This window comes from Denticeps clupeoides, chromosome 3 (assembly GCF_900700375.1).
Source record: "Denticeps clupeoides chromosome 3, fDenClu1.1, whole genome shotgun sequence".
Classification (NCBI taxonomy): domain Eukaryota; kingdom Metazoa; phylum Chordata; class Actinopteri; order Clupeiformes; family Denticipitidae; genus Denticeps; species Denticeps clupeoides.
This window is the reverse complement of record NC_041709.1, coordinates 9,927,731-9,953,977: the sequence shown is the minus strand read 5'-3', so window position 1 is coordinate 9,953,977 and position 26,247 is coordinate 9,927,731. Positions and strand designations below refer to the sequence as shown.

The window sequence follows — 26,247 nt, the reverse complement described above, 5'->3', positions numbered from 1 at the left end:
CGCCACAGGGATTTTGCCACCGTCAAGCAGCACTTAATTCTTTTGCTCCTTACAACAGGCCAACTGTGCGCCTCCTTCCTCACCTGTCCTCCGCTAAGTAGGCGGATAGTTGGCAGGACATCAGTCTGCTCCTGTCAGGAGCACCTTCTGATTCAATGTGTTTTCTTTATTTTCATGACCGTTTACATCGGTAGATTCTCACTGAAGGCATTAAAACTATGAATGAACACATGTGGAGTTATGTACTTAACAAAAAGTGGAGACCTGGCCTCTACAGTCACCGGACCTGAACCCAATCCAGATGGTTTGGGGTGAGCTGGACCAACAAGTGCTAAACACCTCTGGGAACTCCTTCAAGACTGTTGGAAAACCATTTCAGGTGACGACCTCTTGAAGCTCATCGAGAGAATGCCAAGAGTGTGCAAAGCAGTGGCTATTTTGAAGAAACTAGAATATAAAACGTGTTTTCAGTTTTTTTCACCTTTTTTTTGTTAAGTACAGAACTCCACATGTGTTCATTCATAGTTTTGATGCCTTCAGTGAGAATCTACCAATGTAAAAGGTCATGAAGATAAAGAAAACACACTGAATGAGAAGGTGTCCAAACCTTTAGCCTGTACTTGTACGTTGTGAAGTATCGTTTTAAAGAGTGAGATTAAACGCGGTCTCGGCGTTGTTTGGGGTGCTTACACCGGGGGACGGTGCGCCGTCGCCCCGCCGCGGCCACTGACCTCAGATCAGCCGCCGCGTTCAGGACCCGCCCTCCTTTTTAAAAGCAGCCGAGCGGCCTCCGCGGCGTTATAACGCGGCGCGATGTCGTCCAACTCCAACCTGCCCAGCATGCGGCGGCTTGTGGAGCAGCTGCGGCTGGAGGCCAGCGTGGAGCGCATTAAAGTGAGTAAACGCCGTTTATTCAGCTCAGTGCGCAAGTGGCCTGAACTGGGCCGATTTGTTCCTGGAACCTGTTTCACTCAGTTCTAAATTCTGTGTTTTAAATGTGAAGTGGGCTCACAAAAAAAAAAAAAAAAATGTCCAAGATCATGTCAGTACTGTTACTGTTCGTGGATAATTTTTTTTTTATCATATTAATTTTGGGAAATTTGGGGGGAGTCAATGATAGAAAGAAAGAAAACGGCCTCTGTTGTCTAACTTAAGGTGGCAAAGAAAAGCCTGGAGTATGAAACGCTGCCATCACTGCGAAAACTCCCTGATTTGGAGAGCCTGAAAACATCTTTTGGTTTTATTACATAACCTCTCGTGGGTTATTTCATAGTCCTATGTCTTCAGTGTAAAAAAAAAAAAAAAAAAAGCAAGACCCATAAATGAGTAGGTGCGTAGTGTATGTGCAATTCATATTTCTTAATGTCAGTGCTATTTGCTTGTTGATGATTTTTTATTTTTTTTGTTGTTGATCATATTGACTTTGGAAAAGTTGGGGACACCCGTCCAGGGACTCGGCGCAGAGCTCAGAATAGACCAGGGTGGGACATGATTACAGGGAAGCGCGCTGCGTAATTTCTCCACCGTGCTGCTCCTTGAAATGGCCGTTCCATGCAATTCGGGTTCAAGTTCAGGTGAAGTGGCAACGTGTCCTGTCTTCACCATACGGACAATTTCACTGTCAGATAAGCAGCTCCTGTTTTCTTTTCCATCGTGACAGAATCTCGATCTTGCTCCTCCTCACAGGTCTCTCAAGCTGCTGCAGAGCTTCAGCAGTACTGCCTCCTGAACGCCACCAAAGATGCCCTCCTAGTCGGCGTGCCAACAGGCAGCAACCCCTTCAGGGAACCGCGGTCCTGTTCGCTCCTGTAGCCCTTCGGTGGGTCCTGCCTCATATGCGGGTTTTATTGGACTTCAAACTAGCGTCGATCACAACCACGGTACTTTACACGTTTCATGGGCCATTTGGTCTTGGGTTGAACTTTTATTCCTGCTGTTCAGGCTTATTTGACCTGAATGTCTGACGTTTTTCGGCCGCAGCTGTGCGTGGATTATTTTTATCCCCAAAAGTTATGTCCATATCCGGTGTTGGCTTCAGGAAGCATGACTGTGGTGCTGTGAAGTTTCCGTGAGCTGGTCAGGCTCACTAAATCAACAGGAAGTCTGGGAGGGAAGGAGGGGTGGGAGAGGAAGTCCAGTGGCACGGGATAGTTCTCAACCACAAGATATTTCAGTTCCTTCAAAAACTGGATATGAATAGAACACACACACACACACACACATGTGCAGAATAATGTATGTATGTACTAGGCATTGTGTGATGAGGTGCAATAATTACTCACACACACGTGTCTAGGAAGAAAGATTTCTTCAAAAAGACTGATCTTTTTGGTTTTTGTCCTCCATAGGGAAGAATGGGTTATTTGGGCATGTTCAACGCATGAAGACGAAATGAAAACATACGTTTTAAATAATTATTTTTCTTGTTTCAGGGAATGTCTTGTGCAGAAGGTGTGATGTCGTGACCTATGACCTGTCTTATCCCTCTGGGTGAAAGAGGGACACAAGTTACTTGTCCTGGAACACAAATATGTTTATATTTTTTGAATGTAGAAGCTATGCTGTTTTATTATTTTTTTTTTTGCATATTAACCATTTAACGGAAATGACATGAACCAAAATTAAGAATGTTTTTTTTTTTTTTTTCAGCCTTAATTATTACACTTTGATTTTGTAGGATTGCATTAAAATCATATTTAATGTGTGTCAAAGAGCAAGAATAAAAAATGCAGTTCTTCAAAAGATGTCACACTTTCCTACCCATGAAATAATCAGCTTCAGTGCTCTTCTGAGTTCTTCTTTTTGAAAGCCTTCTATTTCTGAACGCTTTGAAAATGAGTACAGCCATTAATCTCAACTGATCACAATAGACCTCTGTGGCCATGGAAAAACATAAAACCATTCTTTCGGGCTAGAGCACAAAATGAAGACTAATTGCCAAGCTTGAGTTTCTAAGCTTTACCCTATACTATTTCACATGGAAATTAAATTCTCAACCATTGTAGACACATTCAGAATAATGGTGCTACGTTGACATGGTTTTATATTAATTGACTGGCTGAGGTTTCATCACCTTCGGTAAAGACACCTCATACACCTAATTTTTTCCAAGGAGAAAATACCTGGGGGGGAAAGCAATGCTGATCTCAGACCTCAAATCCATCTAATATACTACTTTAAGCAGAGATTTGATATGGCAAGAAAGACTTTCCAAAAAGCTGGTGTTTGTAAGACTGGACTGGCACTTCCTGTCATCCAGACAATCACGAGAGGAAGTCCTGGCTTCCCGCTTTGGCCTAAAATCTGCCATTCAGGCTAAAGTGGAAACATAAGATGTCTGAAGAAGAATGTTCTGCATTTTTCATCATTTTGTCCAATTCAACAACATGATGTGTTATGGTTCTCTTCAAGTACAAAAGTCTGCTTTTTTTTGTGACTTTATAATTATAAAGTTTTTTTTTTTTTTTACTAAATGAAATCAAGCCATGCATGGACAGCCCACGTCCATTACCAGCCAAAAGTTTGGATGCACCGATTCTGAGCATCTATGGAAAATAAGATGCAGCCAATTTGAAGGATGCAATGCAAGAGACATATTTCATATTTTTGTAGCAGGAGAAAGTGAAGCATGTTTGATGAATCGCCTCTTAATACCTTCACGGCCACTTTGTTCAGTATTGCCAACAAAAGCCACTTCATGAGGGAATGATGAGAAAGAAAGAAAGAAAGAAAGAAAACAGCCTCTGTTGTCTTACTTAAGGTGGCCAAGAAAACCCAGGAGTATGAAATGCTGCCATCACAGCGAAAGCTCCCTGATTTGGAGAAAACATTTAGCCTCGTTTGAATTTCTCTGGTTTTAAACCACTTTTCATGTGTAAAACGGACAAGACCCACAAAAGAGTAGGTGCGTAGAGTGTGTGCGTGCGTTCATGTACACAAAAACGCACAGTTGTCGACGGCATTTGTCGACATCGTGTGGTGAGAAGGCCGTCTGCTTATTACCATTTCATATCTCGACCCGCCTTCGCGCCTGCTTCTTCTGAGCCTCTGCGGCCGCCGTAGTGGGGTGACCTTTCACCCCCACGCCTCTCCCGAAAAACACGTGGATCCGCAGGCTCACGCAGAAACAACAACATGGCAAGTCAGGGGCTGACCTACGACGGATGCAATTTCTTCAGGCAAAGGTTGATCCTGTCCACGCTGAGCGGGAAGAGGGTGAAGATCCGACACGTACGGTCCAAAGACGACAACCCGGGGCTGCGAGGTGAGAGAAAGTTACTCCGCGGAGCGTTTCGGGAGTAGTTTCCCGAGACAGGCGGTACGGGTGGCGTCATAAGTTTAAATCACAAGCAGCGTCAAATTTAAACGTGGTGTGAAAATCTGAGTAATTAGTAATTAATGGCCCCGTGTGGGTGTAATGGCCCGACGCGCAACTTAACAGTGGAGTAGACTAGCAGGTGGTTGCTCAGGCTCAGGGGGCGTCGTGTGTAATTTGATGATAACGGGGTCCTTCGTTCCCTGCCGAACTCCTCCAGTCGAACGGTTCGAATTTGATCAAATTCACGAGGCGGTGTTGGTGAGGAACACAAGCTGAACAAGTTCGATTTCGTCCCTGTCACAGATTTTGAAGCCAGCTTCATCAGACTTCTGGACAAGGTCACCAACGGTACACGGATCGAAATTAATCAAACGGGTAAAATTCATCCGGTGCCATTTCTTCCACGTCTGAGACTGCAACCATACACGGATCTGCTAACTGTGCAGGTCAAGTTCTACCAATGTCATGTAAGCAACATGATTTCCTCTACAGGCACGGTACTCTTCTACCAGCCGGGCCTACTGTTTGGGGGCACCATAGAACACGAGTGTAATGTACAGCGGTCGGTGGGATACTACCTGGAAGCCCTCATCATGCTGGCTCCATTCATGAAGAACCCCCTGCGGGCGCTGCTGAAAGGGGTCACCAATGACCAGAAGGACCCGTCTGTAAGGACGTTTTATTTTTGGAAAATTTCGACTGTTTTTGGACATCTTGTAACTGAATGTTAAAGGCAAATCTTTGGGACTGCTAATGGAAACATGGCAGATTCTTGTTTATTTTACTTTTTGTATTCTAGGTGGACCTTCTGAAAGCAACTGCTATTCCTCTTATGAAGAAATTTGGGATTGATGGAGATGGCCTGGAAATAAAGGTGAATGGTGTAGCAATATTTAGTGAAAGACTGTTAATTTTTTTACAATTCACATTGCAACGCTTGCAGTATTATATGGAAACAAAAAACAGTAGCTAAACAATTCCAGAATTTGCTCAATTTTCAATGATATTCACACTGGGAAACATCATGCTTGTGAAAGATCATCATTGGCTTGTGAAAGATGCAAAATATAGCATTGCGTAAAAAAACACTCATGATCTCATCACAGTTATTATAGTTATTATTTACTTATAATGTAAACAATGCAATGTGTAATTCCTGTTCAGATCACGAAGAGAGGCATGGCTCCGGGAGGTGGAGGAGAAGTTCTTTTTACGTGTCCAGTTCGCCGGACCATTCGTCCTGTACAGATGACAGAACCGGGCAAAATCAAAAGAATAAGAGGAACAGCGTATCCTTTTGAGCTGCTTGTAAGAGTTGGAGTGCACTGAAGCCACCAAAGCTGGATGTTGCCTTGACTTCAGCCTTTAACCAGATACTCTGTCAGGGTTTCTCCACAAATGGCAAACAGAATTGTCGACTCAGCCAGAAGTATCTTGAACCAGTTTATTCCAGACATTTATATATACACAGATCACATGAAGGGGGCCAACTCGGGAAAGTAGGTGGCAGTAATGTTAATCTCAGATTTCTTTTTAAAGACCAATTTTGCTTGTCTCATGCATCATGCTGTATTTTTTTGTATTCTTAGGTCTCCTGGTTTTGGACTGACCCTGATCGCAGAGACACTGAACGGGACATTTCTGAGTGCAGAAATGGTCTCAAATCCACAGGGGCAGGGCGAAACCATACTTCCCGAGGACCTGGGGAGGAAGTGTGCCAAGATACTCCTGGAAGAAGTCTATAGAGTGAGTACAGTTGTAAAAGTATTACAGTAGGTTTGAGAAGTATATGGATATGTGAAAGTCAAGGCAGCTGTTTGTTCTACAAGCTTATTTTAGTTTCTTTAAATTGCCCCAACACTCCTTAGTAGAGGTGTTCAATTAGATTACAATCATTAATGTCTCAATATCGTTGCATCCAATAAATTTTCTACTTGGTCACATGATGTTTTCAAATACAAGAGTTACACGTGTGTGGACGCTTTGATGTGCTACAATGAGCAGAAAAGCAGCTGGTTCAGACGTCCAGCTGAGTGCGAACTGCGTATTGGAGGAAATCTGAAGCTGCTCAGCTCAACGAAATATGCATGTTTTTCTAAACTCCCGGTAAGACAATAATGTTGCGTTGTAGATCTCTGGACACGCAGATAAAAATCAGCTTTTCCTCCATTCCCGCTTCGTGTGTGTGTGTTTCGAAGTGGCAGGAAAAAACACTCGCCCCTTTCAATTCGCATGAAAATGTCACTCTGTGCAGCGGTCAAAGTTACAACAAAATGACCGAGGTGCAAGAACAAGGCCGCTGGGTGCCGCACTGCACACCATGAAATTCCTACCCAGAGTGGCGCTGTACTCTGTAGATCAGGCCGCCACAGTCTTTACCGGCACTACTTTTTCCACAAATTTTATACTGCCGCAAGAAAATCACCAAGCAACGTCATTATGATGTAATCGATGCAACGTCGTCCACGTCTGCATCGCGATGCATCGATTATACAATTAACTTCGAAACCCCTACTCATCTTAATTAACCTGATTTTACAATCAGTTAATGGCATAGGCAGTTTAGCTTTAGTAATGAGCAATGAACTTCTATTAATTGTCAGTCGGTGTAATAATGTACTTGACAATTACTTTCCGAAGGATCAATCCTTCGAAATCTTTTGATACCATTTGACCCTAAATGAGCGATGTCACTCTGCAAATATTTGCTATTTGTAGATTGCTGCTTTATACAAAACGTTTCTTTAACACACCAAATTTGCATTAAGTGCTCTCTCCTACAGCAACCACGCAGCAACTATTTACATTAATACCATTATTTATACTAATACCTGATTAAGCGTTTTAATTTCTCAGTTCCTCAGTCAGGTTTGGACAGTTTTTAACCAAACAGAAATTCCCAGAATAGAGTGAACATGCGGTGTTGTGACCTGAGCAAAGCCTTTAACCAAACTGATTGTTTTAATTAGTAAAATGACTAGATGTCTCTTTCGAACGCATTGCACACAGTAGAGTGCTGTGATGCGGACTTCGCTGGGCTGTCCTGTTTGTGCCAGATGGCTGGTCAACATGCACCTTCTTATTAAGTTGCACTCAAAAAACCCTGTGTGCAGAGAGTGAGAGAGAGAAAAGAAATCCTGCCACCTTCTTCCACCCATTTGTAGGAACAAAGGTTTCTGCACAAAATCAACCAATGGTTTATTTTTTTCATTCGGACGGACAACTGGGCATGCCCACACATGCACAATTTGAAATGGCTTGTTTGGAGCTCCACTTCGGTTTGCCTTGGCTCGGCCATGTCTCAGGAGCATGTGAGTCACATTAAGAGAATCTGTTGATTTTGTTTTTGAATGCACAATATTGTTGAGCGCTCCTGACTAGGCTTGATGGAAAGAACTCCTCTCATTGGCTGCAGAGGTGGGGTGGGGGTCATGAGACGAGGAGACGACTTTTTGGAGAAAAGTTAATGTTTGAAGAGGACAGCGGCACTGGTGTCCCTGCTCGGAACAGGCGCAGGATCACCCAGCGGCTGCTTGTGTATTTGTACTGTGGTTAATCAGTACCTGTAGTCGGCTTCTGTAGTAAACATGGACGGCTGGGAGCTTTAAGAAAGTTGTTGGGGTAAACAGCAGGATCATGTAAGTTTTTAATGTGAACCTTTGTTTTCTTCTGCTTCCAAAAGCACTTGTTTTTGTGCTTTTGAGTGTACTATGCTATGCAAATCACACTAAATTATTAAGACTGATTTACCATATTTGCATGCTTTGGCATTTTGTACAAATGTTCCCATCGAACTGTACTCGTTCTAAATTGTGAGGAATTATCAGAACTTAATTGAACTTGTTTGACACATTCTAGGCCAGTTTCCAGTTCACCCTATAATACGTGATTGTTTAGTTTCACCCTGCCGTATTCTGGCCAGGGGACAGACTCTGGTGTGGCCCTAACAGTAGCGTTCAGTGTGAGCTGTGTAATTGAATTTCAATTATACCATGGGATCCCAAATATGACTAGAATCATGTGCATTTATTTATTTATTTTTGGGCCTCTCTCTCTCTCTCTCTCTCTCTCTCTCTCTCTCAACCCCCCACCCCCAGACTCCCCTCCCCTTCTTTTCACGTCATCGTCACTCAGACGTGTTATGCAGTCGTAGGATTCAGTTATCAGCTATCCACTTATATAACCGTCATTTAAGAAACCCATGGTGCATTGCTGCTGGCAGGCAATATGACTTTGGATTTCCTGGTACTTTTTGCTCCAAGTAACTGACCCTTAAGAGGTTTCTCGTCATCACAACATGTGATACTGAATTTATAAAGAGGTGTGGACTGCTTAGAGGTGCGTCTTTTGAGGTGCTTTACTAGTAAGTAGTTTGGTTGCTTTATTGCCTTAGTAAATGCTAGTAAATGTTGACTTAAAAAGAAAAGAATCTCTTTTTTTTTTTAACATTAAGTGTGTTGTTAACATTTGCATTTACAGATGCACTTTCATTGGTTAATAAAATAGTCTATAATTTCTCTCTTGGCCAATTTGACAAGTCAAGCCTTGTTTTGGCCTCTTTTGCTTACCATTAAGTCTATAAACTGAGTTCAGAATTCGATAAACTGCAGGTTTCAGTCAAGACAAAGTGACTCCAGTTCTCTGATATGATTAAGGCTCGACATGGCCTGTAAATTAGGAGGCGTTGCATATCTACATTGTATTCAGCCAACAAAATAATCCAAAATATGTCGGACTAAGAGCCATTTAAGTGAAAATGGCTTTTAAATGTAAAATGTTTTTGGAAGGGTTAATATACTGAAAAAATATGTTTCTCACATCTGGGTTTAATCTGTTTAATCCATTGAACATTAGCATAACATCCTCGCTCATCATAACCAAATTGGACAGAGATCTGTGTCCACTTTCCTTTGAATGTCGAAGAGAAAAGTGCAGTTCTGTAAAAAAATTATGCTGAGTTGGTTACTTTAGAATGAATTAAACCTCCCGTTTCTGACTACCAGGTCTAGGGTCTCCTCACTCTTTTGTTTCTGTCTGTTTTCAGGGTGGCTGTGTGGACTCGGCAAATCAGAGCTTGGCTCTGCTCTACATGACACTGGGACAACAGGATGTGTCCAAAACGCTGCTTGGACCCCTATCACCATACACGTGAGTAACCTGGATTCCCGTTTTTCTGCTGTTTGCCATCCAAAGGTCTCCCTCCTCACAGGAGATTCTTCCTGCAAACTGTTCTTTAGTGAAGAATGTCCACATTTTATCTGATGTCCTCTTTCACATCCTACAGTAAAATACGCTCAGCTGAACTGATTTCTGCCATATTTGCGCCTGGAGCTGACCCTCAGACTATGAATTGTCCATTTTCAGTTATCATGGTACCGGTGCTGTGTTCCTATCAAGTACAGTACTATGATAACTGAAGATTGGCGGTGCCTCCGCAATGCTCCTTAGCCATTATGCCCAGAAAGATTTCACCCTTCGCCTTCCACTTTTTTTCTGTTTGGGACATGTTATTCATTCAGGCTGACTCTATTCATTCAGCCCAAGTCAGAACATGTTACGGTCAACTTTTACGTCAGATGCTGGGTCAAGGGTTCCTGTCCTGCTGCGTAATCTCACTCCCAAGGTTGATGCTTGCTCCCCATTCATTTCTATGTTGCGCAATGTTTTTGTTTGTCCATTCAAAAAAAAAAGTCCAGGCTATCACTGACACATGGGTTAAACTTGTTTAAATGTATGTTTGTGGCATTCTTTTAGACGCCCTTATCTATCTATAAAGCAGCTTACAATCAGTAGTTAAAGGGGAAACTTTGAGTTAAGTGTCACTGGTGAGTGTGTTACCCACTAGGCTACTACCGTCCTTGTTTGCTATTTTGAGGTCAAAGGCATCCTTAGGAAACATGAGCTTAAGTGATTTTTTTTTTTTTTTTTTCTCCACACAAATTAAACCCGTGCCTATCAATATGTTATTATTGACATGCGTGGGTTTAAGTGTGAATCATTCAGCTACAGAAACATCATGTTAAGAACGTGAGGAATGATTACACACCAAACTAAAAAGGGTGGTAGTAGCCTAGTGGGTAACACACTCGCCTGTGAACCAGAAGACCCGGGTTCGCATCCCACTTACTACCATTGTGTCCCTGAGCAAGACACTTAATCCTAAATTGCTCCAGGGGGACTGTCCCTGTAACTACTGACTGTAAGTTGCTCTGGATAAGGGCGTCTGATAAATGCTGTAAATGTAAAGATACAGATAACTGCCAGGCAGTTATTTAGAAATTAAATAGAAATTCGTTCTATTTATGTAAATCTTGAGTATGCTTTTGACCTCACACTAGCAAGTAAACCCCATGCACAGTGCTGTTTAGCACCAGTTTGAAGATAGTGCCCTCAGTCTCTCATTGTCTAGTGCTTATATCCATGTATAACTGCTACAAAAAGTAACTAAATACTAAAATACTAATTGTTACGATTGTTGTGCCTATTGAAACAATTGGGGGGGGGGAATAAGAAATGCACAGCCTTCTGTTTCTTTCATTTGTGCTCTTTTTGATTTTATGGCTTAAACACAATGTATTTCATATCGAGTGGCCAGTAAAAGCCCTCAAATGGGTTCACTGTTGTCATGGTTTTATGTTAAGGGCGGTAGGTTACCTCTGCTTTTTCTTTCCCCCTGTCCCACAGGATCGAGTTCCTCAGGCACATCAGAGACTTCTTTCAGATCATGTTCAAGATTGAGGTTAAGAAGCCAAATGAGGAGGAGATGAAAGGAGGAAACAAAGTGCTGATGACCTGCGTGGGCGCCGGCTACACAAACATCAGCAAAACACTCAAATAAGGACTTGTGCATTTTTAACAAGTACATTCAAATACTGATGCCTTTTATACTCTTTTAAGGTGGCAATTGATATGAAGTGTAAGCAAGAAAAATTGTACGGCCATTAAATACACTGTTATGATTGAGCATAATGTGTAGGTTTGTGTGTGTGATTTATGTCCCCTCCTTTTTCTGCTTTGCTCCAAGCGTGGTTCCATCACTGGCAACAGCAGGAGTGGCATTCTGTATTTCACTCCAGTCCCTTCTTCTGATTGGTGGTGGCACTGTGGCTGTCACTCTTCATGCTAACACTCAGACCCAACCTTTGAGATGTCGGCGTCCTGAAGGCTGGAAGAGTCTGTCTGCTGTGTCTGAGAGATGACAGTACAAAACAGGCCAAATGTGACTGAGCTGTGTGGAGACAGCTCTACATATCTGTACAATGTGTGCTTTCTCACAGCAACCACCTGCCCTTTAATCTGATCTGTGGACAAATTTGGGAGGCGTGAATCAGATTGATTTGTATGAAGCTGTTCAGAACGTCTGAATGCAAGGTTCAGTTTTCAGAAAGAACAGAGTCTACTTTGTTGTGATTCAATTATATGTTAGTTTGATATCTACCTTAAATCCATCGTGATTTACAGATAAATTAATAATAGGTTTCAATAAAAACCCTGGTTTTGTGTCCTAGATCGATGTCCAGTTTTTAAACTTAATTATTTATGGGTCTTTTGATCAATTCTGAAATTCCTATGTTGAGCACTTGTTAATGATTATCTCATGACAAAGATACCAATCATGTGCAAAGCAGTTACAAAGTTAAAGAAAGGAGAGTGAATAATGTGTTTCCTGAAACTTCTGCTTCCTGTATTGCATTCTGTCAACTCCTCCCATGGTACCCGCACGCACGCACACAAGAACAAGAGTCAATTGATGAATGGTCTTGTAAAAATAATGCAGAATTGTTATTGTGCCCACAGTTAGCAGTGAATTTGTTGGTTTAGAAGAACCATAAACATTTTTATTAAATGTACTTTATGGAATCTGCAAGGTGCTAGAAATGCATCGCTCAGTTTGTGTGGCTTTATCACACACCTTTCCTTTGCCAGCATCCTGTTTCACACCATCTCCTGCATTACATTTTCATGTTCACGGAACCAATTTGTGAGCTATGAGATGGTAAGTTATGCCAAAATGTATAATTATAAAACAGGGTCCCACTGAGGCATGAGACGACATTCAGTTGCCACGGGGGGGCAGGAGAACATTCTTCACTTCCCAACCTGGCTTGTGTGGTGGATCATATGAATGGATCATTTTTAATGTCATTCAGAGGTAACTTGTCCCAAAATGTACCGGTGGGAAGCACCACATGGGCACATGCAGATGCTGCACAGGCCACTTTATTAGGCACACCTGTCTTAACTGCTCGATGACGCAAATTACTGATCAGCCCATCACATGGTGGCAACTCAATGCATTTAGGCATGTTGACATGGTCAAGACAACCCGTTGCAGTTGAAACCGAGCTTCACAATGGGGAAGAAAGGTGGTTTAAGTGACGTTGAACGTGGCATAGTTGTTGGTGCCAGACGGGCACCTAAGTATTTCAGAAACTGCTAATCTTCTGGGATTGTCACGCACAACCATCTCTAGGGTTTACAGAGAAAGGTCCGAAAAAGGGAAAACATCAAGTGGGCTGCGGTTCTGTTGGTGAAAATGCCTTGTTGATGCCAGAGGTCAGAGGAGAATGGCCAGAGTGGTTTGAGCTGATAGAAAAGCAACAGTAACTCAAATAACCACTCGTTACAACCAAGGTAATGCTGCCTGGTCTGATGAGTCTCGCTTTCTGCTGCAACATTCGGATGGTAGGCTCAGCAAGTATCCATGAAAGCAAGGATCCATCCTGCCTTGTACCAACAGTTCAGGCTGGTGGTGGTGTAATGGTGTGGGGGACATTTTAGTACTAATTGATCATCGTTGCAAAGCCACAGTCTACCTGAGTATTGTTGTTGACCATGTCCATCCCTGTATTCCAGTATGATAATGCACCATGTCATGAAGCTCAAATCATCTCAGACTGGTTTCTTGAACATGACAATGAGTTCACGGTACTCAAATGGCCTCCACAGTCACCAGATCTCAATCCAATAGAGCACCTTTGGGATGTGGTGGAACAGGAGATTCGCGTCTTGGATGTGCAGGATGTGCAGCAACTGCGTGACGCTATCATGTCAATATGGACCAATATCTCCGAGGAGCGTTTCCAGAACCTTGTTGAATCTACGCCACGGAGGATTAAGGCAGCTCTGAAGGCAAAATGGGGGTCCAACCCGGTACTAGCAAGGCGTGCCAAATAAAATGGTGTGTCCAACTGGGCTGGAGGCATTTCCTCAAACTTTCATGCAACTTCTATACTGCTGCATCCCGTATATCACATATATAACACCGTAACTATATTCATTTGTCATATTTAATAAAAACTTATTTCCTGTTGATATAAGTAGTAATGATACTACTAGTGCTCATATTAGTGTACAATACACGTCCTTCCACCGCGCACCCACGGTCCGTTCGCGCCGTGCGTGGAAAACTCCACCGGAGACTCGGCCCTGCGCCATCTACCGCGCAGTCGGGCCAGAAGAAGACCGGAACCGCGCACGGAGCCCCGCTCCAACTTTTCCTGCTCTTTTTCCCGCGGCGGAGCGCAGGGCGGTGAGGGGTGAGGGGGCTTCTTTATTCCGGTCATGGCGGCGGCGGCGGGGAGCGCCAGCAGCGGCGGCAGCAGTGACACCTCCAGCACCGGCGAGGAGGAGCGGATGAGGCGCCTGTTCCAGACGTGCGACGGGGACGGGGACGGGTACATCAGCAGGTAAACACGCACACGGGCCCGGCGGGGACATTTTAAACTTCCCCGCAACTAACTTTCTGTTCAACCAACGCGGGTTCCTTCTGGAATAAAAGCCCCTCGCAGCATCAGTGGAAGTTGGTGCATTAAGCGGCGAATTGGCGGGCTGTGAAGGTTCTCGGACGCCGTAAAACTGCGACATACGATACGATATCGATACGAGACACGATGCCGATTATTTTGCGACGATACTTCCATACTTTGCAGGGTGGTTCTTCTGCCTCGATACGACCGTGATGCGTCGTTCCCTGGAAGTACTGATTTAAAATGCGGAAAAGATTTCTTGACCGCGGTACCTCCAATTCCTGCACGACTGGCATGGTTATAGTCAGTAATAATAATAAGAACTTTTATTGATCACCGTACATTTACATTTACAGCATTTATCAGACGCCCTTATCCAGAGCCACTTACAGTCAGTAGTTACAGAGACAGTCCCCCTGGAGCAACTTAGGGGGTTTCTTCTGAATGTTCTCAAATTCCAATTTTTGGTAATGTTCCCATTTATTTTAAAAGTAATATTTGCATTAAAACACACACCGCTGTTGTGGAGATGGATTATGGCTGCGGTAAGAACTGTGGTTCCCCCACCATCCACACTGTGTACCATCCCCCTAATAGCTAAACTCAACAAAACATCACACCGTACCCAAAGTGATCATAAATGGCTACGACAATTGCAATTAATCATGATTAATCACAATCAGAAACACAGCGTTCATGCCTGATGCACCCACATGCAGCAGGCGTATCGCAGACACAATGCCAGTCACGTCGCTCACATGTTTGGGTCGTCAGACGTACGTTTCCTGATAAAAATCATGTAAATGTGCTAAAAGATGCATCCCCCGAAACTGCCATAAAGCTTGTCCTCTGTCGGTCTCCATCATCACGTCAGAATTGTCTCTGGCTTGGATGAATTTTGCATCCTCATGAAGTGACCCAAACGCAGCTGCGTTCTTCTTCTTCCTTCGGCTTCTGCCATTAGGGATCGTCACAGTGCATCAGCCAGTCTGGCTGTTCACGATCAACATGGCAAAAGCTTCACGTCGGATACCCTTCCTGATGCAACCGAGCTTGGGACGGGCACCAAGCAATACTCGGTCACGTGCGTCCCCTGTGGCAGTGTTCAAATGCAGCAGCATTAATACATTTTAATGAGCTACCCATTGACAAATGAAACGTTGCAATTAACGTGGTAATTATGACAAGCATATTTAAACATATTAATTTAGATTTTGTGGTTATAAACATGCGTATATCAAACAACTAGATCAAATGGCAGCTAACAAACAAGAACAACAAATTAAATGAGAAATAAAATAAAATTTAAATGATTAAATAAAAAAGAATATTGTACATGTATTAGTGCACATCCCCCATATTTATGTACATATTTTCCAATACCTGCCTCCCAGTCTCCCGACACCCTCCAAATCCTGTAGAATTCACAAGACTTCTTTCTCACAATGTAGGTCAGTTTCTCTAGAACCAGACTTGATGTTATATTATTGAACTAAAGGTCAAAAGAGGGGCCAACAACATTCTTCCCGACATAGTTTGGCCTGAAGTAAGCAGTAAGCGTATGTCTACCATTATGAGATAAAGTGCATCCATCTGGGTAGATTCCTAAAATACATACTTTAGGACATGTAGGCACCTGGGAAACTGTGACCAAGAAATCCATTTTAGCACGGAGCACCAGAACATTAGAATTTCTTCACAGTTCCACAAACAGTGGTATAGTGAGCCCTGATGAATGTTGCACGTAGAACAGGTGTCAGGTACATTGGTATCTAAATTGGGATTTAATTTATTTCATTTTGCACGTGTGATGTATATCCGCATCATCCAGTTACATTGTTTTATACAGATTTTTTTTCCCTATTGGGTAACAAACTGCCCTGTGACCCTGATAACCACAATTAATTAATGTTTGAAATGAATCGCAACCCCGAGTCCCTATAAATTAGAGCATCAGTGAAATGAAACGAAATGTAATATACACTTACAAGAAAGTTTCAAGCGAGACGTTCCTCATCTGCATTGTCACCCAAGTTTGTGAGAATGTCTTTGTTGGTGATGCAGAGTAAGAAATGCAGAGTAGATCAAAGCTGGATCTATGGCCGAGGTGCCTCTGCTTTTTGAAATGTGAACATGCCTTGTGTGCCGGTCAGGCTGTAGCTGAAGAGGGGCTTTGGGGGTAGAGAAACCTGTGAAAGTTGAACAATCTGCCGTAATCGCACCAGAGGTCTCTAATTACTCTGTGCTTACAAAGTCATAAAGATGCATAATGCGCCTCCCTTGCCAGGAAATGCCTTGCTTAAGGCGAGAAGAATTGCGCAGCAGAATTGCACAGCCTTTTACGGTTGTTTTTCCAACCCCATCGTCCCAAAGATGTAAATATGTTATTTAATGAAAGTTTTCTTTTTGCTAATCAGATAGCTTTATTATATTATAAAGTGATGAAATTGCATTCTGGGGAATTACACAGTTTTAATAGACATTGTTTTTGCTTAGTACCAATCAGGTGAACTCTTTCTCCTGTCCACCCTCCTCTCGCTTTCTGTCACTGTCACTCCATAAGAAACGACCTCCGGATGGTGTGCCGCCAGCTGAACATGGAGGACTCGGTGGCTGAGATTATGGGCCAGCTGGGAGCGGACGAGAGAGGAAAGATCTCCTTCGAGGACTTCACCCGCTGCCGCATGCAGCTGGTTAATGAGATCCGAAAAGAGGAAGGTCACCTCTCCCTCAGGTCCGGCGACTCGGACAAGAGGAAGCTCCAAGAGCACATGACCTCCTGGCCAACCAGCAGCGAGAACAGCCTGGGTAAGACATGAGCGGTGGTGAAGGTCGCACGAATGATGTGAACGTACAGCATCAAAGACCACCGCGATACACGAGACTCGTTAAATGTGCAGCGACTGTCAAACTGTAATCTTTTGATTTGTTTGCTTTTGACAATTAACCTCCTTTGATCGCTTTCATCTCATATATAGAATGAGCAATGTGAAACTGAACAAAAAATCGGTATGAATGTTATTTGTGCGACGAGAAATGTGAAATATTATTTTGTTGAAGTTTAGCCCAAAAATATTTTGTAATTCTTTGTTACCGTTGCTCTGTTGAAAATCATGATGAGAGTCTGCCCGAAATGTAAAACGTGTTGAATACATTCTGACTTCCTTTCCACGTTAGTGGAAGTAAGGAATCAGCAGCATTGATATTAAACCGTGGTTGCTTTCTCCCCAGGGGCGTTGTCCGGAGCCAGGGAGAGCTGGGAGTACGACTCTGGAGCTCGGGACCTTCAGAGCCCAGACATTACGCCACAGCAGCTGCAGCAGACAGTGAGCCTTCAGAAGCTTCTGGAACAGCCGGCCACCATGCTGGAGCAGCAAGCCGTGCTGCAGAAGCTGCTGTGCCAGGCCAGCGCCCGCTGTGGCCCGATAGGGGGCAACTACATGGAGCTGGCCAACACGGTGAGTCGAGCAGGAAAATGCTGGAACAACCGGTCTAAATTGATGAGGATTTTGCAAATTTGAGTAATAGAGATGCATAATCTACTATTACTGTGTAATAACAGTGCAATGGTTTTCAGCCAGTTACATTTCACTGATCATTTTCCAAAATGAACTATATAATTCGTAATGATGAGCAGTGACTTTGCCTTTGGGTTTTCCAATTTGAAAATTTCTCTTGTGCTGAAAAGAGTATAAATCGGTGTTCGAGGATTTATGAAATTGGTGAATGATGGATAAAAGCGAAAATTGACGAATTCCATTGATGGAATGGCCTCCGTTTCCTCACACACTAAGATTTTACTCAGGGCTCAAGTGATTGTTGGTGATGTTGTTGATGAAGAGCAGGTTTTTGCAGATGTTCAGTTTTTGTTCAGTCCAGCAGATGGCAGTAGCTCAATGGAATTGAAGTGGTGACTGTATCAAGACCAATTTTTAAAAATAATTTCACATCAAAATGTATCAGGAATGTAAGATCAGGAATAGTAAAAAGATCATTTTGGGGAGAGTGAGCACAGTTTTAAACAGACTCAGAATTAAGTTTTGATTTGTTATATTATAATAATATAATAATATAATTAATATGTAATAATATGTCACTTAAAGGCTTAGGTGTGGTTCATAAAGTTTTGTGCTGGGAAATCATTTTTAACAAAGGGAGCTTTGGGCTATTTTGGGCTCGGCCATTCTTGTAATCCATATTTATTTGGTTGGCACTTTTTACAATGGACATTGTTCAGAGTTTAGATTGAGTCAAGATTAGAAAGCTGTTGGAATGACTGCTGCGATTGTTGGAACAGTGATACACACATACAGATGCACTTGCCAAAGTCCACAAGTACACATTTCAGCATTTTAAAAAAAATGTATGCATGGAGACAAGAAAGTACTAATCGGTAGTTAGCTGCAGATATGCTTTCTTCTCTTTCCAGCCAACAGATTTCACTTGTATATATGGCGCTTGGTATCATGCCTTATTGTGCCTGTGCATTGCAACAAATGGGAAGTCCCATTTCCCACCGTGTGACAATGTAATCTTTCATACCCCACTGACAGCCACCCACTCACCAACACAGATCAGCTGTAATCAGTAAGGCATCCGTATTTATTATTTATTGTGGCTCTAATGTGCGGGTATGTCTCGAGTTTCGGGGGTACGTTGGGTGCTTTATGGATTCCATAAATCATTCAGAGCCACACTGACCTGGACGCCGGGCCTGACAGTGAGCTAGAAGCCAAATGCTCAAATGGAGAATAATGACCAACAGAGTCAGAGGGCAGATAGTGAATACAACATAATGTTTAGTTGATGTTTATTTACTTGTTTGGAATTCACCTCATATTCTAGCCATTGCTTTTTGAGACACGTGTCATCTGCCATTTTTTTACATAACCATAGGTGGATAGCTGTGAAAATAGCAAGGAAAGGTGAAGTATTGCGAGTGGCTCTCATGGAAGATGAATGGCTCTGGGCTCACAGACACAATCCTGAAGCCTTGCAGACACACTAGAGATTTAGACAGGGAGCTCATGAAGTCCTGCTGTCATTTGAAGTGACGTGCATACATTCTGTGTTTTGGAAGTGGTTGTCATTGTGCTACACAGCAGCACAGCACACGGTGCACACGGTGAAATGTGTAATGTGTCCTCTGCCATTAACCCAACACCCTTAGTGAGCAGTGGGCAGCCATGCCAGGCGCCCGGGGAGCAGTGTATGGGAACGATACTTTGCTAAATGGCACCTTGGCGGATCGGGATTCGATCCGGGAACCTTCTAATAACGGGGCCACTTCCTTAACCGCTAGGCCACCACTGCTCCAACTGTTTGATTGTGTGTGTATTTCTGATCAGATTAATCATGAACAAATTCGTTCTGCCCTCAACACAATTCTTATGCCAAAACATACTTCCAGATACCCCAATAAATTGCTTGAACAGCACCTCTTTTTGGCCATGGTGTACCTAGCTGGCTGAGATGACAAAGATCAAAAATCATTAGTCAAAGCCATTGAAACATAAAGTAATAGAATGTTCTGGAGGAACCCTGTTTTCATCAGCCAGTTAAGTGGAAATTTCACTTCCGTGCTACACAGAACAAAATTCATAAATGTCATATTATATGAAACAGCAACATTTTGTTGCCAAATTTAGACTGAAAGGGCATTTTTTCTGTATGTTTCATTTCCCACCTCCTTCCCTCCGGACTGCCCAGATAAACCGTTTATCAATTTTGAAAGAAGTCGCCATGTTTTGTTGTTCACGATTATTGCAACGTTCAGTTCCTTGGGAGAATAAAAGAACTGCTGTGCTTTCATAGTAGCTGTGCACTGAACCAGCTAATAGCTTCAGGCTCAGAATCCTGCCCAGGTCCATGGGGGGGTGTAGGGAAGTGCCTTCTGAAACGACTTTCCGGATGCGCTCTGCCAGCTAACCCCGTGTTTATCGAAATACTTCGGTGTTCAGTGGAGTTGGGGATTCAGATTTCCACCCTTTGTGTCTGGGGGAGTGTCTTCATAAGATGCCACCTTGAGAATCGTTTCTCAGTAGCTGGTGTAATTCACAAGGTGATTGGATAATTGCCCGGTTAAGAGTTATAAAAGCACTGTGAATGTGACTGTGACTAATATGCGATCAGCAGATGTCTTGTCACTTTGGGTTAATGGCACCATTTAAAATATTCCACGCCTGACGTCTACCGATAACACGGCACGGCCTCTCACTGGAACGCTTAATGGCTTAAAACTGCTCGGCCAACAAAGGGCTGCTGTGTGAGCGCGGTTTGCCATGCTGGGATCCTCCTCATCATCACTCCTGCCATTCTGTGTGCATTATCTGGACTCGGCACGAAAACCTCATTACTTTTAGAGGGGCACCTCATCCCCCCTCGGGAACCATCATTCTGAGGGTCTCCTGGACGCTCTGTCAAGGTCCAATTTAGTTTAAAGACCAGGGGCTTTTAGGTGGCTCTTGATGTAATGGGGAAAACTGACCTTAAGTGTGCCATTGAAACAAAAAAAAAAAGGAGAGGAGAGGAGAGGAAAAAGGCGCTGAGCGTGGCAAGATGCAGCCAGTTCCCTCACAGCAGCTAAATCCTCCTTCTCGATCACGGAGGGGATTCATGCTTGTCAGTCACACGCTGTTTGCTATGATCTCATTATCGGCCTCATTATACTAAAAGGTTCCATCCACGGGACCGGCCGTCTGTTGGTGAGATTGCGTCGCTGTCGACAGAGCCTCACACCGGCGTGCCTCGCTTGTTCCTTGTGTTCATTACTGTTGATGGAGCTGTTAGTGTGGATTGGACTGCTTGGTGGGCAAGGATGAGGTTATTGATCGGTGCCTATGGCGCTTGCATCTTGTCCCTTGTGTTGTTTTAATTATGTGTTCAGATTGACAGTGCACCATAATGGTGTCATGTCCACTTTTTTGGGGACATGCGGCTGCGTCATGATTTCGTTTCAGTTTGTGTTGCTTGTGCTTTGTGCTCGTGTTGCTTTTGAAGTGCAACATGGGGTTTGTGGTGAAGTGTGTGAAGTGTAAGACTGGTGAAATTCGTTCGACAGCAACACCTTCAAAATCACGACGGTTCCGGACACACTACCAGAACAATTCTTCCTTTACACCTCTAACACTGTGTACACATGAGATCATACAAACGATCATATTATTTTAAATAAACAGCACTGTTATGCATTCTTGTTTTTCTTTTATTTTGACCATTTCAAAGTACGTGTTAATGATATGAACTAAAATTAGGTTTAATGAGATTTTTGCAGCCAGGGACCCCAACCGTGTAAACAGGACCCCTTATGATTAATTATGCATCATAATTCTTGGACAAAAAAAACTCAAGACCCAATGTGTGTCTGACCTGAGGGGTCCAATAAATGTTAAATAATTGCAAACTAAAAAACAACACCACAGTAACGTTCAAAGAGAATTATCTGCACTTTGGATAAAGGCCTCTGCCAAATGATCGTAACATGTTTTTATTTTTGGGGGGTTTTTGAGGCACACGTTTGGCATATCGCTTTATGGAAAACCGTCCCAGAGTTCAGCAAATTGAAACACGACGGGAAGTCAGCATTATTTCACATTTTGAAGCTGAACCACTGCACAGAGCACTGCTGTATGCCACTCTGTGGTGACCTGAAAAGCTCACTATACCCCCAGTGGCGCTGAAATGCTGTGTAGCGGCTTTGTCCAAGTTGCTGGTTGACCCCAGGTCTTTGGCTGGGACTGAAAGCCTGACTGCGCGATCGGATTTCATGTAAATGTGGGGGCTCGCCTGCTTTAAGAAAGGGTAACGTGTGTGACTCTCCAGCTCTGATGAATTGAGCTCGTGGCATATTGTAAACGTGAGTAACGGGCGTGGGCTCTGCACGTTTACTGGGGTCAGTAGCTTTCAGGGCACCTCAGACCCCGACCGGGGAGAGAAGATTAAAAACCAAATAGACCATTTCTCATATTTAGCACCCCTTTTACTTCTGCGCGTAAATCAATATGCGTTGCACAAATTAACGTTACAGCCATTAGACATTTTTCCACATTCATGGAGTGCAGCTGTCCTTTTTTGGCTTGGTCAGCAATTTTAATGGGAATTGTGCTTTATAGAGAAGAAACTGGGCTGTTAGGCGTATAGGAAGCATTGAAGACAGGAGACGGGATGAGGGCAAGGGCAGGAGGATCTGCTGAATGTCCTCAGCACAGAGACAGGAGGAGGAGGGGAGATGCAGGAATGTACGTACAGGATGTGCACACACTGACACACACACTCTTTTCACTTGTGTGTACACATGTGTACGCATTCTCTCTTGTACATACACATTAAACACTGTATTCTCTCTCGTGGTCCCTCAGGCTTCAGTACGCTCAGTTTTTTACTCTCAGTGTGATTTCGTGCTGCTGGTTCGCTCACTGGAAGATAAAAAGCTACTCGGCGATGCTCTGTGTGCTGAATGCAAAATCCGGAGCTTCCTAAAAGTGTTGAAGGATGGCCGGCCTTGGTCTGTACAGGGAGGGAAAGTCAGGCAACTTCTGGCCTTGCTTATCAGAATTTCACATGAGACCTGTTGGCATGTGGTTTTGAGAGTCAAGGAACAGCATTTCTACATTTTCTTCATCTGAGATTTTTTTTTTCGTCTCCCTGCGAGTGTGGCTGCCCAGAAGATAGATGTTTAACATTCGCTGGCAGCGCACATTTCCTCAGATCTCGGTAGGAGCTGGGTGCCTGAATTAGGTGGCCCAGCGCTTTCTCATATCAAAGCTCATGCAGCTCTGAGACACACTTACGGGGGAGCAGCTATCTGCCAGCTGCAGAACGGGCTCCATGCTGGCGGCATTTCCCAAGGAGAGATGCCTGGCCTCTGTCCATGAAACAGTCTACTCGCACGTGACACTAGTTTGGTTTTGCATCTTTTTTCCCATTATGTATGGCATAGTAGAATTGTGAATGGGTGCGATGAAATTCCCAGGGGGCTGGCAGTAGAAGTTTTCCTCTTTCTGTGTTTCTTTCTCGGCTTTGTTCGTGTGGAGTTTGCATGGTCTCTTCCTCCGGGTTCTCCAATTTACTCCCACATACACTCAAAATGTTAAGTAGTTTGCGAATGATAGCCACAGATGGTACTGATTTCTTGAGTTTTAAAGAGCTAATGCTGCTGCATTTGCATAGGAAGAGAGAAAAAAATGTGGTTAATTCAGTAGATTGTAAACGACATAAGCACATTACACTGTGCTATATGCAGATTATACCAGTACTCGAGTTGAGAAGGGGTGGGGAGGGATGTCACCCCCCCCAGAAATAAAATTTTTTAAATGAACATCCTCCCGGCCATCCCTTGTGCCATTTTATGAATTAATGCATAGGTCTGTTGAGTAAAGTACCAAATAATGCAATAAGGCACAGGCAATAGAGGCACATGCTAAGGGTGCCATCCACCCAGGCAGGGCCACAAGTGAAGGAAAAAAACGGTTTCTCAAACCTAGTTGGTAATAATGTGTCTTAATATGAAAAGAGCTAGACCACAATAATTTACTTGTGTAGCAAAGTCTATTAAGTAGTAGTGGTAGTAATAATAATACTGATACGTAACTTTCCTATAAGGCCTCCGTCGAATTTCAATCAAGGCTTTATTGTCAAGATTAAATGAAATAACATTTGTAATTGTAAACAATTTGATGTAACTATAGACCTGAGTTATAGAACAATAATTTATTTTAATGTTTTATACCTATTAACATTATTTTTAGTATTAATTTGGGTAAAAATTGGGTAAAATCAGTTGCACGTCAAAACCTTTCTTAAAATATAAACAGTGAAATGCAATTCCCTCCATTCCTACTTCGGCATACCGCCAACAGAAATTCACCTTCACATTCAGATTCACATTCAACGTTATTATGATGTAATCGATTATGTTCTGCACTGCATCAATGCAATATTGTCCACGTCTGAATACGATTAATTGCAACAGCCCAATAAAAAAACGTTTTGTTTGTCATTTCGTTTCAAGAAAGCAGTGTAAAAATATTTAGTTCCACCCTCAAAGCCGCGTAGTGATAAAATTCTGTTTAGCGTTTGTGTGCAAGCGCCTTAAAAACATCATTAATCATATTGAGGAGCTATCAGATAGTCTACTGTAGCAGACACTTTGACTGTACCCATGAGAGCAGACTACAATCAGAGTGCAGCGCACACACTAGTATTTGAGTGAAAATTCATAACCTTACTGCTTTGGGAGCAAATCTGAGCATCTGACATGTAACATCCACACCATGCATGTTGTTTTAGGATAGTAGAGTATATTCATTATGTTTTGCTTAAACAACAATAAAAACGGTACAGTTGGTCTCCCACCATATGCCCTGTCATCAGCACAAAATATGCCTAATAAACGGTAAAATTCCCCACCCACCCTGATTCGTTTTTACAACTCGACTACTGGGTCGTACCGATTCGGAAATGAAGAGCCGTGCTGTGTATCTTTGCCTATGAGAGGGCTGTTGAGGTAAGTAAAGTAGAATGGACAGTCGGCCTGTAAAATGGATGAGGGGTTTTTACTGCTCCGTGTCGGTCAATGTAGCCTCTGCAGCTTTACCACATTTACTGCGGTCCCATCAAGATGACTTCACCGAGAAGGTGACGAATAAAAGATTCTTCAGTGATTCGGAGCAGATTGAAGAAGAGCCTGTTGTGTTCATTTGCTGCAGTAAAATGTTGGCCAGCAGGCTAATCTGTTTTATTGGATGATGCCTGCAGCATGGTAAGTGTTCAGCGTTTTGTGTCTCTGTTTGTTTACTATATGTTATACAGGAAAGAAGGAGATAATGTCACAGTCATGCTCCTAGCCAGAACCGGTTGCTTTGGTCACTGTGTTGTGAAACCGGACCACGTATGCATGTGTGCAACTGATCACTGCATTTATTTTGGTTGTGTGTAATGCTATACATAATATGATAGTGCAGGCAATAAGGTGGGATGATATTGGAAAAGGTACAACAGAGGCGCATCATTGTGAGAAGTAATAACTCTCAGGATTCCTTTCAGCCAATCAAAATGCCAGGACTATGCAAACTATGGTGCACTAGATGCTGCGCTACTACTATGCTATTTATTCTTACTTCCTAATTAGATCCATCCAATCCTGTCCAATCACTGTCACTGAAGTAAATTGTGATAGAACTCCCTAAGTAAAAAGGGCTCATGAATGAATAATGAGAGGTCTTAGCAGGGCAGGCCCATGGCCGCTTAAATACAGAGCTGTGGATTCGCAGCACCATCTAAGATGCCTACTGCAGGGTTGCTTCCCTCACATATTTTCAGTTTACTTCATTTCGCCTGGAGGGCAAGCTATATTAATTATAAGTCCGGATGAGGAGCATCAGATTCTGATTTCCCCATGAAAGCAGAGCCTTTACGCCCAAGCGGAAGAGCATTTGACGTGTTGTGTTCAGAAAGACTTAATAAAAACTCAGCGTTCCCTGACACGTGCATCCTTGTGGCATTTATCAGTATGTTGCACACGGTTGCTGCTGAAGAGATTGACTGAAAGTGTGATTATCTTCATGAGGGCTTCCTGCCTGACACAAGCTTTGAAAGACAGAGAGACAGTTACCATGAAACACCAAATTATTGTTGAAAATATGCATGTCTGTCAATTGGATGAAACACCACTGCAGGTTTTCTGTGAGAGGGTTACATAGATAGAGAGTCTCAGACCCTAGAGCTGCAGTATTTGATAGAAAATGCAGTGAAATACAGGTTATTTTCTTTCTGCACATTACACTTCTTTATTGCACTAAATGTCAACCCCTTACACACACAACATTATATATGTGGTTCAGGCATAATTGAGCATGAAAGGAGCGCTTTGACATGGACGTCATTCATAGCTGTAAAATGTCCAAAACGAACCCACAGTCATCCAAAGATCCCCATGCAACATCCCATAATGGCAACCCTTCCAGTGTGCATGACCAGAAGTCCACTTAATGACACCCTGAACAGCTTTTCACCCTGTTCCTCCAGACTGAGCCAAATTTGCTATCTGCCCAGTGGAATAAAAACCTGAATCTTGGAGTGTGGGTTGGTAAAATAAGCTGTTTTTACCTCTATGCTACATGTACGCATATAGAGAATAGATAGTTTCATTACAGATTCATAAATTCCAGCATATAGTATGAA

The 26,247-nt window shown here is 43.1% G+C and overlaps 3 protein-coding genes across 5 annotated transcripts in view; all 3 read left to right on the top strand.

Annotated features, from left to right (window-relative positions):
* Positions 1–780: 780 nt before the first annotated feature.
* Positions 781–2,709, top strand: gng10 (guanine nucleotide binding protein (G protein), gamma 10). 2 transcript variants are annotated; one of them, XR_003749277.1, is made up of 3 exons: positions 781–894; positions 1,687–1,880; positions 2,433–2,709. XR_003749277.1 is itself a non-coding variant. In XM_028974676.1 (3 exons), the coding sequence occupies exons 1-2, from the start codon at positions 814–816 to the stop codon at positions 1,810–1,812; spliced, it is 207 nt and encodes a 68-aa protein (XP_028830509.1). In that variant the 5' UTR covers positions 781–813; the 3' UTR covers positions 1,813–1,819; positions 2,433–2,709. The 2 variants fall into 2 exon arrangements, 1 of the variants encoding a protein (XP_028830509.1); XM_028974676.1 differs by having other exon boundaries at positions 1,687–1,819.
* A 1,370-nt stretch (positions 2,710–4,079) lies between these two features.
* On the top strand, positions 4,080–11,633 carry rcl1 (RNA terminal phosphate cyclase-like 1). Of its 2 annotated transcripts, XM_028974673.1 has the most exons (10): positions 4,080–4,264; positions 4,622–4,693; positions 4,811–4,986; positions 5,118–5,192; positions 5,483–5,607; positions 5,692–5,817; positions 5,908–6,064; positions 9,363–9,466; positions 11,003–11,177; positions 11,343–11,633. In XM_028974673.1, exons 1-9 carry the CDS (start codon positions 4,135–4,137, stop codon positions 11,154–11,156), a joined length of 1,119 nt encoding a protein of 372 aa, XP_028830506.1. In that variant the 5' UTR covers positions 4,080–4,134; the 3' UTR covers positions 11,157–11,177; positions 11,343–11,633. The 2 variants fall into 2 exon arrangements, with proteins under 2 accessions (XP_028830506.1, XP_028830505.1); XM_028974672.1 differs by lacking the exon at positions 11,343–11,633 and having other exon boundaries at positions 11,003–11,291.
* Positions 11,634–13,793: 2,160 nt separating this feature from the next.
* The window catches only part of mcc (MCC regulator of WNT signaling pathway), a 73,943-nt gene continuing 61,489 nt past the window's right edge, over positions 13,794–26,247 (top strand). Inside the window, exons 1-3 of the mRNA XM_028972670.1 lie at positions 13,794–14,007; positions 16,631–16,875; positions 17,299–17,525. Coding sequence (XP_028828503.1) covers positions 13,883–14,007; positions 16,631–16,875; positions 17,299–17,525 — 597 coding nt within the window. The 5' untranslated portion in view covers positions 13,794–13,882. The remainder of the gene's footprint in view (positions 14,008–16,630; positions 16,876–17,298; positions 17,526–26,247) is intronic.